Source organism: Tupaia chinensis, unplaced genomic scaffold, assembly GCF_000334495.1.
Source record: "Tupaia chinensis unplaced genomic scaffold, TupChi_1.0 Scaffold000235_1, whole genome shotgun sequence".
Lineage (NCBI taxonomy): Eukaryota > Metazoa > Chordata > Mammalia > Scandentia > Tupaiidae > Tupaia > Tupaia belangeri.
In genome coordinates, this window is record NW_006159713.1 from 5,955,863 (window position 1) to 5,967,331 (window position 11,469).

The 11,469-nt window shown below is 46.9% G+C and overlaps 1 protein-coding gene across 1 annotated transcript in view; it reads right to left on the reverse strand.

The window, feature by feature from the left end:
• LOC102488508 (lysosomal protective protein) overlaps window positions 1–11,469 on the reverse strand; it is a 30,659-nt gene that overhangs the window by 5,945 nt on the left and 13,245 nt on the right. Inside the window, exons 4-10 of the mRNA XM_006148481.3 lie at window positions 9,249–9,407; window positions 6,758–6,849; window positions 6,450–6,534; window positions 4,875–5,024; window positions 2,471–2,601; window positions 2,060–2,222; window positions 369–458 (exon numbers count right to left, since the gene is read on the reverse strand). Of these exons, the coding sequence (XP_006148543.2) occupies window positions 369–458; window positions 2,060–2,222; window positions 2,471–2,601; window positions 4,875–5,024; window positions 6,450–6,534; window positions 6,758–6,849; window positions 9,249–9,407 (870 nt within the window). The remainder of the gene's footprint in view (window positions 1–368; window positions 459–2,059; window positions 2,223–2,470; window positions 2,602–4,874; window positions 5,025–6,449; window positions 6,535–6,757; window positions 6,850–9,248; window positions 9,408–11,469) is intronic.

Genomic DNA, 11,469 nt, shown 5'->3' on the forward strand with positions numbered 1-11,469 from the left:
GTTGGAAAGATTGTAAGTCTTAAAACTACATAAAACCCTTTATGATCCTAACTTCAGTTTTCCTATTTGTATTGTGTAAGCCATTTGGCCTCTAGCTGCATTTACTTCCTTAGTGCCCTCACCCATAGTTCTCTCAGGCCCAGAGTAAATCCTAGCGTCTCTACCAGCACCTAGTTCTTTCAGCCTAGATCCTCTTCTGCACCCTTCACTCACTGAGAGGGACGAACTTCCCTCCCTACTCAGTCCACTCTGAATCCTGAGCCACCTCTACACCCAGGAGGACCTAAGCCACCCCAAATCCTAAACCGCCTTCCTGCACAGATTCTGATAAAGCACTGATTAAGTGGTAGGTGGGACCCTAGCCCTACCTTGACGGTGAGGAATGAAATCTTCTCGTACTCTTTAACGAAGCCAGCAACCTGCTTGTTCCAGTACCAAGGCTGATAGGGGCTCACCATCTGGGGACCAAAGGAAGGAGTCACTCAGCAACTCTGCTCTTCACTCCCTCTGCAAAGGGATTCCTCCTTAAACCAGCCCACAGACTAACGGACCCTTATTTGAGTTTCCCTGCACAGCTACCAGCTCTGAGGGGCACAAGAAGGGGGTTTGGAGCTGAAGCATCAGGTTCTTATGAGCCGGTTATCCCAGGGGTGCTCTACAGGCACCCCTCCATCACCAGGGCAGTACTCTTCATTAGTTCAGTGAAGACTCATGGATTAAATATCCGCTATGTCTTAGAACCTAACACTGGACTGCCTGTGCTGTTGGTGGACTAGCTAAGAAGCCAGTTGTTGAACACAGAATTACAAGTATAACAAATGTTAATAAAGGGCAAAGCACAGCTGTCTTTGGGCAGTCTACAACCTAGTCTAGGGATCTGAAGACTTCTCTGAGGTTGTAAAAGGAGTAGGAGTTATGTAGGCAGAATGGCAGGAAGTGATGCCTCCCACAGATGATACTGGATCTTTGGGCATGTTTGAGGAGTTATAAGACCAGGAGGGCTAGAGCCCTGAAAGGTAGGCCCAGTGTCATCTGCATTGTTTCGAAGTCACACAGGCTGTGATGTGGAGGAAGAATTGTTACCCAGCCAGAGACAATGCTGAGAAACTAACCAGAAAGCCGCTGAAGAGTCCAGGAGAGCTGGTGCAGTGGGGATGGAGAGAATTGGGACCAGAAGCAATGTAGGGGGTAAAAATCTCTTGGTTTTGGCAATAGAATGAAAGGCAAGGGAGAAAAAGTGAAGAATGGCCTGCTACTGGGTACACTTCTCCTGTGAGACAGGGAGACTGGGAGAGTTCGGGATAGAGAGGATGAGTTCAGTTTGGGGGTTGAAGGTGATTAACTCAGTGGAGATGCCTAGAGGCCTCAGGAGCTTAAGCTCTGGGAGACTCTGGAAACGATGGCAGTCAGTGACAGGCGAGTTGAGCTGCTGGCCTATGGGAGCTGGCAGGCAGTACAAGCCAGACCTGAGAAGAGCTGGGCTCTCACTCAAGGTTATGGGGGGAAGAATCCCCAGCAAAGAAAACAAGGAGGAGCAGTCCAGCCCAGGTGGTCTAGGACTACTAGAGGCCCAGAGAAATGAAGGGCTCAGTGTTTTTGAGCAGTCAGGCAAGGAGGGGCTGGCAAGGTTGTTGGGCTGGCTGTGTGATAGCTGACCAGTGGTGACCTTTCTGTGGAGTGAAGAGAGTCTGGAAAAAGACAGCTGGAGGGGACCTGGAGTATTCTGCTATTTTAAAGGTGGAAAGATTGGTCTACATTTAAATGCTAATGAAATTCTTTTGGAAAGAAGTTCTCTCTTTGCCTGAAAGATTTGGGTGGAGCTCAACTTTGGAGAGTTGGAAGGATGAGATTTCCTTCTTTGTTCTCCAAAGGAAGAAAGAAATGGACTTTGATCATCTACCCAGCCCTCCCTGCTCTGGGCATTTCTTCCTGAGGCACAATGCTCACAGGATAACCTTTTTTGGAGCAGCACTGGTAAGATTTCCCCAGGGCTGCAGCACTTGACCCCCACCCCCCCAGCCCTAACTGAGGCCTCCCTCTGCAGGCACCACCTCCTCACCGGCTGGTTCAGGGCCTCCACGAACCTCTCCCCGCCTAGGAAGTTGCAAGCCATGTCAACGTCACCATTGTAGACAAGGGCGCGGAGGTCGTACTGCAGCAGCTCATGGTAGAAAGGAGCCATGTCCATATACTGCCTCTGGTACTGAGAGCTAACCTGGGGGCTGCAGGGAGAAGCAGCTGAAGGTAGCTGAATCCAGGCTGGGACTCAGGAAAACAGAACTGTGGTTTCTTTCAACAAATATTTGAGTACTTACCAGGTGCTGGGATTACAACAGTGAACAAGTATTCCTGCCTTAACCCCCCTTTCAGTGCCTGCTGTTTCTCCCCCCTCTTCTCCTCCATAAAGGCCCCTCAATCTTGTTCCAGCTGTCATGCCTCAACCAGTGGGTACCCCAGATCATGGGCTTACCTGCACAGTTCCCAGGCAGGGAGGGAGTTGGGAATGTGGAGGGCCTGTCTCACATCATTCTGGTTCAGCCACACGTACATGGCAGTGGCATTGATGCATGCAGGCACCCCAGGGATGGGACCATCAGGAGGCTGGAGGCAGAGAGGTGATAAGAGGTTATGGGGTCCGAAGCCACAGAAACTCCCTTACACCCTCCCTCTATCCCATTATTATAAGCCCAGGCCTCCTAGTCTTGATGAATCCCACAGAGATGCTCATTGGGAATTTTGCAAACCCTTTTCATGTTCTATATCCCTGATGCATTTCTATAATTTTGCTCATCTTCTTCCCATGTGGCTAAGTCCTTCCCCGTCTCTAGGCCTCAGATTCTGCTCTGTAAAACAGAAGAGCTGACCCAGATAATCTCTAAATCCGCTCCATCTGGAACTGTTCTGAATCCTGGAGGAGGTCCTGGACTACTGTGCCAGCGGGATAGTGGTCTAAAAGAATAATAACTGGGGAAGGCAAGGTGAGGTGGGAGGGGCAGCCAGGCCATTCTGCTTGCCTTCCTTTCTGCCTCACCATCCTCATTCAATCTTCCCGAAACATAAGGACTCCATCTTACCAGCCCTGGATGAGGGACTCTGGGGGAAGCATTGCTCTTCTCCCATTCCCACCCTCCTGAGCACCCCTCCATCCCAATCCCTTTCAGGCTCAGATACGCTGTCTCCCATTCAAAGCTATCCTGGCACAGAAAGCATTCAACAGAGCAGACAGCTGGTACCAAGAGTACTTCCAGGGGAGCCAGAGCAAAGTACCTTAGGTACTACAGTCTGGGCTTTGGAATCTGACTCTTTAGGGTCTATTCCACCTAGACTTGAATGAAAGGAAGGAAGCCATGGAGACATCTGGTGACAGAGGGTTCAGGCAGGAGACCAGGAAATGCAAAGCTCCTGAGGCGAGTCAGCTGAAGCAGAGCAGTGGTCATGGAAGAGAGCGGTGGAGTGTGAGATCAGAGGGGAGTTAGGACAGGTGGGACCCTGGAGCCCCTAGGTAACCTTGCACTGGGCTCTGAGCTGCAGTTCCTTCATCTATGAAATGGGGATAACAATAGTACATACCAGAGAGGATGTTTGGGAGGGTTAAATAAGGTAAATTATGTAAAATAACCAATGCCTGGCATAGAGGAAGTTCACTTATTCAGTCATTCATTCAACAAATAGGTATTAAATGTCTCCTGTGTGCCAGATGTTGGGAATGTGGTAGGAAAATAGCTAAGTTTCTGCAATGGTTGACCTTTCATTTAAATGAGGGGCAGGGAAGAAATGAACAATAATAAATAAATAATAACAGGCAGTAAAATTGCTACAAAAAATAATAAAGTAGATGCAGCCCCACAGTGTAGTGATTAAGCACTATGCGTTGCTCTTAGCGATTAAGCACTAGGAATTGCTCTGTAGTCTTTCCAGGGTTGGGAGTGAAACACGGTTTACTACAGTTTGGGAACTGGGTCCCATGTGGTCAGCCATGGTTCAGATTCCAACCCCAGTGGCTTGAAAGACAAGCCAGGTGCATACGAGTGTGTGTCTAAAATCCTGATGGAATGGATAAATGGAGGAAAATGGGATTACAGCATGACCATACCCTATCAGGAAGGATGTTTTTGTTCTAGCTCTCTCTGGCAACAACAACAATAATAGTAAAGAACAAGACAAGGCCAGCAAGTGGTGTGGTGGCTGGGGCACTGGACTCCCACATGATTAGCCGCAGTTCAAATCCCATATCTGGCAACTTGCTTTCTCACTTTCCCTTTCTCTCTCTCTCTGTTCAAATTAATAATAATAATAACTGCAATTAAAGAAAGAATTCTTTAAAAAAAAAGAACAAGGTGCTAAAGTCGTAAAAGAGGTAGGAGGTAGGTAACAGAAGTCCTCTCTGATGGAGGATGTGAATAGACTGGAATGAAAATAAGGAAGGAAGCCATCGAGATATCTGGTGATAGAGGGTTCAGGCAAGAGACCAGAAAATGCAAAGATCCTGAGGCAAGTCTGTAGGTGAAGCTGAAGCAGAGCAGTGATAGTGGAGGAGAGTGGTGGAATATGAGGGCAGAGAGGAGCTAGAACAGGTGTGGCCCTAAGGCCCTGGTGAGGACTTGAGCTTTCATTCCAGTAAGAAGAGAGCCACAGAGGATTTTGAACTAAGGATGATCTGACGTGACCTCAGTTTCAAAAGCCTGCTGCAGGGAGACACCACTATAGGAGAACAAGGGTGGTATCAGGAATCTTTGGATTAGAAGGATATTGTGACAGTGCAGGCAAGAGACTGGACTGTTGCAAAGGTAGAGAGAAGAGTTACCTTGAATAGTTATGTCCAGACTACAGGGCATAGCCCTCACCATCCCGCATCCACCCCACCAACCACTTACTGGGGTGGCCACATTGAACTTGTAACTTCGGAAGAGGTTGCTCATGTCAGCAGTATAACGCCCCTGGTAGCCATGTGCACCCCAACAGGGTGAGTAGAGGTTGTAGATGTTGAGGCCAATGCCCTGAATCATGCCATAAGCTTCCAGAACCTACAGAGAGGAATTGCTCTTTAGTCTTTCCAGGGTTGGGAGTGAAACATGGTTTACTGCAGTTTGGGAAACAGGGTCCAATTATATGATACCCAAAGCGATGGAAGCTGCCAACAAGGCATGTGGGACCTGAGCTTCTGCCCTCTGGCTTCTTAGAGGGGAGGGCAGTCTTGGAGTTAACCCCAGGGAACAGAAACATCTGTGCCATATTAGGGGAGCTGGAGAAATTCTGTAACTCTAACCACCCTCCTCCCTGCTCTAGGAGAGAGCTACCAAGTACCAAGCTTCACACACACAACATATTTTTATTAATTGCACCTGTTTAGGTAGGGCCTCTCAGTCATTTCCATTCCATAATTTAGGTCGTACTGTTTCTTTTTTTCAAATCAAAGTGCTTAAATTTCCTGGAATCACTTTTGTAGTTAAATCAGAGCCAATTCAGTTACTCCCAGACTAACTCCTAGTCATTTGCATTCAGATAGTCACATCCCCTTGAGTTGGGAAAGTTGGAGTGGAATGACAGCAGATACTGCTGGAGGAATAAGGACAGTCCTGTTTCATGATAGCAAATATAACTATCTCATGCTGCAGAGTGAATGCTATCCCTGATGTGGGTCAGGGCCCATCAGCTGAGTATTTTGCAAGGCTTTGATAGGTTTCTTGACTGGGGCGGCATGAGGGGTCTGGTGGAAAGCCACACAGCTAGGGAGGAAAACCCTGCTTTTGAACATTATAAAGCAAAAACTGAGTTTCAGTACATGCTCTGCTTCTTACTAGCTGGGAGGCCATGAGGTAGGTAGCTTGTTTTCCTATCTAAAAGATGGGAGTAATAATGTCTTTTCCAGACAGAATTAAGTCTGGGAACACACCAAACTTTCATATTGCTTAAATTTTTCATGAGGAAAATATTTTGAATTTATGGGACCAGGAGATGGCATAATGGTTATGTTGCTGGACTCCCACATAGTTGACCGCATTTCAAACCCCAGACCTGGTGGCTTAAAACTAAGGCTAGGTGCATGTGCGTGTGTGCCTAAAATCCCAAGAGGAAAATGGAGAAGGGACTGTGGTGTGGTCACCTCCCCCAGGGCCGGGGGGGTGGTGATTTCTTGCTTTCTGTCTCTTCTGCAAGTGCATACATTCTACAGGAAAAAAAATCTCTCTTAAAAATTATATATATAACAAATTAGTTTTTATTTTAAAGCAACAATGTAGGCCTCACCAACTTTCCTGCCTTTTTGGGTTACTGTATGATGCAAAAGAGGAAATGTCCTGCTTTGCACACTGAACTGGGAGGGTGTATGTGTAAGGACAGTGATGTGCAGTGGGATTTGGAGCTCATCTTTGTCCTTTGCTTGTCTGCCAGCTGAGGAGGAAAGAGACACCCCCTTTCCAACTCTTAGCCTGGGGGAGGGGGTGACTCACCGCACTGAAGCAGTTGTTCTCCGTGTTGTTGAAGAAGTTGCAGGTACTCTCAGCACAGCAATAGGTATTGAGGGTTGCCCAGAGGCTGTGGGCAGAGGACTGGAGTCAGGCAGAGAAAGCAGAGACCACCTGGACCCACCTCCATTCCTGTGACTATCACTCCATTTCCTAGCATTTTTCTTCACCTTGATCAGTCTGAATTGGCCTGCCTAGTGCTACCATCTGCCCCTAGCCTAAGGATGGCAGAGGATCACCTGCCTCAGAGGTGGATGTGCCAAAAATAAATACCAAAAGGAAACAGGACTTACTCGTCACCAATGAGGCCATGGTAATAACCAAACTCTATCAGAGTGTCATCATTCAGCTGGTAATTGCTCATCCCATTTCCTACTCCAAAGCCCTAAAAGGCAGAAGAGACAAGTCAATGCCCTCATCTCACGGTAACAGCAATAATGACTAACCTTGATTGAGTGCTCCCTGCATACCAGACTCTGATTTGAGTCCTTTACATTCATTGACTCATTTCTTCACCATAACCTTGTGAAGTAGGTCCCATCATTGCATTCCTGTTTTACAGATGAGGCAACAATGGCTCAGATAGGCTAAAGAGGTTACTCAAAGCCACATAGTCAGAGGCATAGGTAAGATTAGGCCCCAGTTGGTGTGATATGCACACCCACACTCTTGGCCATTTGGCTATGCTGCATCCCATAGGATTAACGGAGAACCATGCTCAGAATCTCAGAGCAGCTGGCACCTTTCGGATTAGCCTCATTCTCAGCTGGGGAAATTGGAAAGGGGAAGATAAGGACCAGATCAGAGGTTGCTATCCTCCAGGTACATCCCCTGTCCTGCCATTTATCTCCGTCTCCATTGATTTCATTCTAGTCATGTGTCACTGTCATCTCCTCCAAGATCACTGCAACTGGCCCTGACTGGCCTCCCTTCTTGTACTCTCCCTGCTCCTCCATAATCTACCTTGTTAAAATCCGTCCACTGGCTTCCTATGGAATCCTATGGAACCCTTACACTGGCTTACAAGGACCTCATGATCTGGTTCCTTACCTTGCCAACGGCACACATTCTGCTTTGTCCCATGTACTCACTCTGCCCTAGCGTCAGTGGCTTCTTTTCCACTATTGATTTCACCAGGGTTATTCTGACTTGTGCTTGCATTTATTTTTCTCTTGGTTTGGACTACTCTTCTCTCAACTCTTCTTGCAACTGCATCTCATAGTTCAGCTATGTTATGGTTTGGATGCATGCCCCAAAGATCATGTTTTGGAAACTTAAATCCCAATTCAACAGTGTTGAGAAAAGAAAACTTTAAAAGATCATTAGGTCATGTGGGTTCTGCATTAATTCCATTATTATGGCAATAGATTAGTTATTTTAGGACTAGGTTCCTGATAAAAGGACACATTCAGCCTCCCTGCTGCATCTGTACATGTATCTCTCTTGTTCTTCCACTTTCCATGGGATGATGCAGCAAGAAGGCCCTTGCCAGATGTGGACCCCTTGACCTTGGCCTTCCTGGTATCCAAAACTGTAGGACTTAAACTGCTGTTCTTTGTAAATTACCCATTCTCAGATTTCCTGTTATAACAACACGAAATGGACCATGTTTTCTTTTCACAAAGGCTTCCCAACAATACTAAGTGGTCCTTCATACCCCTTCACATTCTCAGAACATCTTGCTTTTATATGAGAAAAATCTATACACAGACTTCAAAACTTTTTTGTACTGAAACAAACTCATACTTAAATTCTATTTTTACAGGGCCAGCAGATGGTATAGTAGTTAAGACACTGGACTCCCACATGGTTTGAGTCCTGGAACTGACAGCTTGAAAATCACACCAGGTACATGTGTGTGCATGTCCAAAATCCCTAGAGGAGACTGGTGAAGAAGGGATTATGGTATGGCCATCCCCCTGAGGGGTAATTTTTCACTTTCCCCCTCTCCGTCTCTCTCCAGCAAGGGTACATACCCTATGGCAAAAAACACCTTAAGGGGCCAGCAGATGGTGTAGTGGTTTAGGTGCTGGTCTCCCATGTGGTTGATTGCAATTTTGAGTCCCAGATCCAGTGGCATGAAACTCACACCAACTGCATGTGCACGTGTGCCCAAAATCCCAAGAAGAGAATGGAAAAGAAGAGATTATGGCATGGCCATTCCCTCCACCCCACAGGGGAGGGTGATTTCTTGCTTTCTGTCTCTCTGTCTCTCTGGGGAGAGCATATGCCCTATAGCAAAAATCTCTGAAAACAAAACAAAGCAAAACAAATAAACTTTAAAAAGAATTCTGTTGTGGGATCAGCAGATGGTGTAATGGTTATATTGCTTGACTCTCATGTAATTGACCGCAGTTCTAGTCCTGGACCTGGCGACTTAAAACTCATGCTGAATGCATGTGTGTGCATGCCCGAGATCCTCAGAGGAGAATAGAGGAGAAGGGATTGCAGCATGGCCATCACCCCCTGGGGAGGGGATTTCTCACTTTTTATCTCTCTGTCTCTCTCTCTCTTTAGCAAGTGCATGTACCCTATAGCAAAAATCTCTCTCTAAAAACAAAAGTTTGTTTCTCTGCAGACTTCTTGAAGTCCCCCTCATATGTGTGGTCATGTTTATTATCTGTTCCTCCCCACCTGGAAGACAGAGACCATGAATGTCTTGGTTACTGCCTGGCACAGACTGGGTACAAAATGAGTATTAGCAGAATGGAAGAAGCCTTGAAGTAAAAGATAAAGATTTGCAGACACTGCTTATATTGGCTCCCACTGGGACCTGAGACTTACCTTGAAGTTAATGGAAAGTGGGCCCTTGACAATTTCTGCACTCAGGGAAGGCACGTACACACCCCCATAGCTTTCCCCAAAGACATAGAAGTCATGACCGGAAAAAGCAGGGAACTTTTCAAAGAAGCTCAGGAGTGCTTGATAGTTGTCAGCTGCCACCTGAATGGAAAGGAAGAAGGACCCCAGGTCAAGGTGGGAGAGGAGCCCAGACAGTCTCCCTGCCCCAAGCAATGGGTGATTCTCGTCTGCATACTTTCCTGGTCTCCCCGGCTCCCTTCTTCCCCTCTCCTGCCCGCTCTCCCTCTTGCAAACAAAGGCAGATCATTTAACATGGTAGAGCTGGTGAGCTTCCTATTTCTGGGGCACACAGACTGGCACAGTGGTAAAATGAGTCAGGTTGACATGAGAAGGTTCTGGATTTATATCCAGAGATCTCCCTGAGTGCTCTAGTGGGCATTTATGCTCTTGATTCAGGGCTGGCTGAACCTAGAGGTGGATCATAGTGTTGAAACTCCATGGGAATGGGGGTACTATCTTTGTGTCTCTGTTGTCTTTCTCTCGCTCACTTGTGGAAGAAATAAACTTTTTTTTTTTTTTTTTTAGAGGTTTTTGCTATAGGGCGCGTGCGCTCGCCAGACAAACAGAGAGAGAGAGAGAGACAGAAAGCGAGAAATCACCCCCCAGGGTGGATGACCACGCCATAATCCCTTCTCCTCCATTCTCCTCTTAGAATCTTGGACATGCATGCACACGTGCCCGGCGTGAGTTTTAAGCCACTGGGTCCAGGACGCGAACTGTGGTCGACTACGTGGGAGTCCAGTGACATAGCCATTACGCTAACTGCTGGTCCCAAAGAAATAAACTTTTAAAAAGCTTGGCCCATTCTGTGGCCAGGTGGTTAAGGCAGCCATATCCCACATGATTGACTATCCAGTTCAAGTCCTGGACCAGGTGGCTTGAGAAACTCACTGAGCATGTTTATGTGCATGCCAAAAATCCTGAAAGGAGGAAAAGATAGAGAAGGGTGATTGTGTGATTATTGGGGGTGCTTTCTCTTCTTCCTCTCTCTCTCTCTGTCTCTCTCTGGCAAGTGCATACACCCTCTAGCCAAAAAAACAAACAAGCTTCCTAGTACCCTTAACCCTGACAGAGCTTGCCACTCTCCCCCTTAAATGTGGTGCTCCAGCCTTCCATGTATCACTTTCATTATCTCCACATCTTTGCCTATTGCTCCCTCTGCCTGGAACACTCACTGGGCTTCCCTCCCCTAGTGCCCATAGTGGTACGTGGCTCCCTGCTTGGTGCTTGGTGCTCCCTGTACCTCCTTTATCATATCCCTCAGACTGGTAATGGCCTTTTAAATGTCTGACACTAACTGAACTGTCAGCTTCACCGGGGAAGGCTCTGGGTCTGCCTCCTTCACTTATTTCCCTCATAGGTAGCCAATACCTCACACATGGTAAATTGCTTAAAAAAAAAAAAAAAAAGTTGCATTCTATTTCAGATTAGTAGGACTGGCCTTGTGGCACAGCGATTAAGCATCATGCATTGGGAGCCAGATCCCACATGGCCAACTGCAGTTCAGACTCTGGCCCCTGGCCTCAGTGTCTTGAAAAACACTCTAGGTGTGTGTGCATGCATGCCCCAAATCCTGTTGAGCTGGAGAAATAGAAGAAAAGGTGTGCATGTGGCCATGCTTTATGGGGTAGGGATGGTGGTTACGCTGTCTCTCTCTGGCGTTAAACACATGCATCTTCTGACAATTAAAAAATAAATTCAGATTAGAAAATGAAGCTTGGGGCCAGCAGGTGGTACAGTGGTTGAGGTGCTGGGCTCCCTCATGGCTGACTGCGGTTTGAGTCCTTGACCTGGCCACTTGCCTTCTCACTTTCCCTTTCTCTCTCTCTGTCTCTCTGGTCAAATCAAATAATAATGATGATGATAATAATAATAATAATAATAACAAATAAAATAATTTCCTTTAAAAAAAAGAAAATGAAGCTTGAGAGATGATTTTTGTCTGGGTCTTTAATTTCACAAATGGGGAAACTCAGGTTCAGGGAGGGTAAATGACCTGCCCAGCATCACACAGGCTGTAGCTGCCAAGTTACACAAGTGTCTGCTTTCCAGTCTGATCTCATGACAGCCTCAAGAATGACAAGTGACGGGAACCAGCAGTTAGCGTAATGGCTATGTCGCTGGACTCCCATGTAGTCGACCG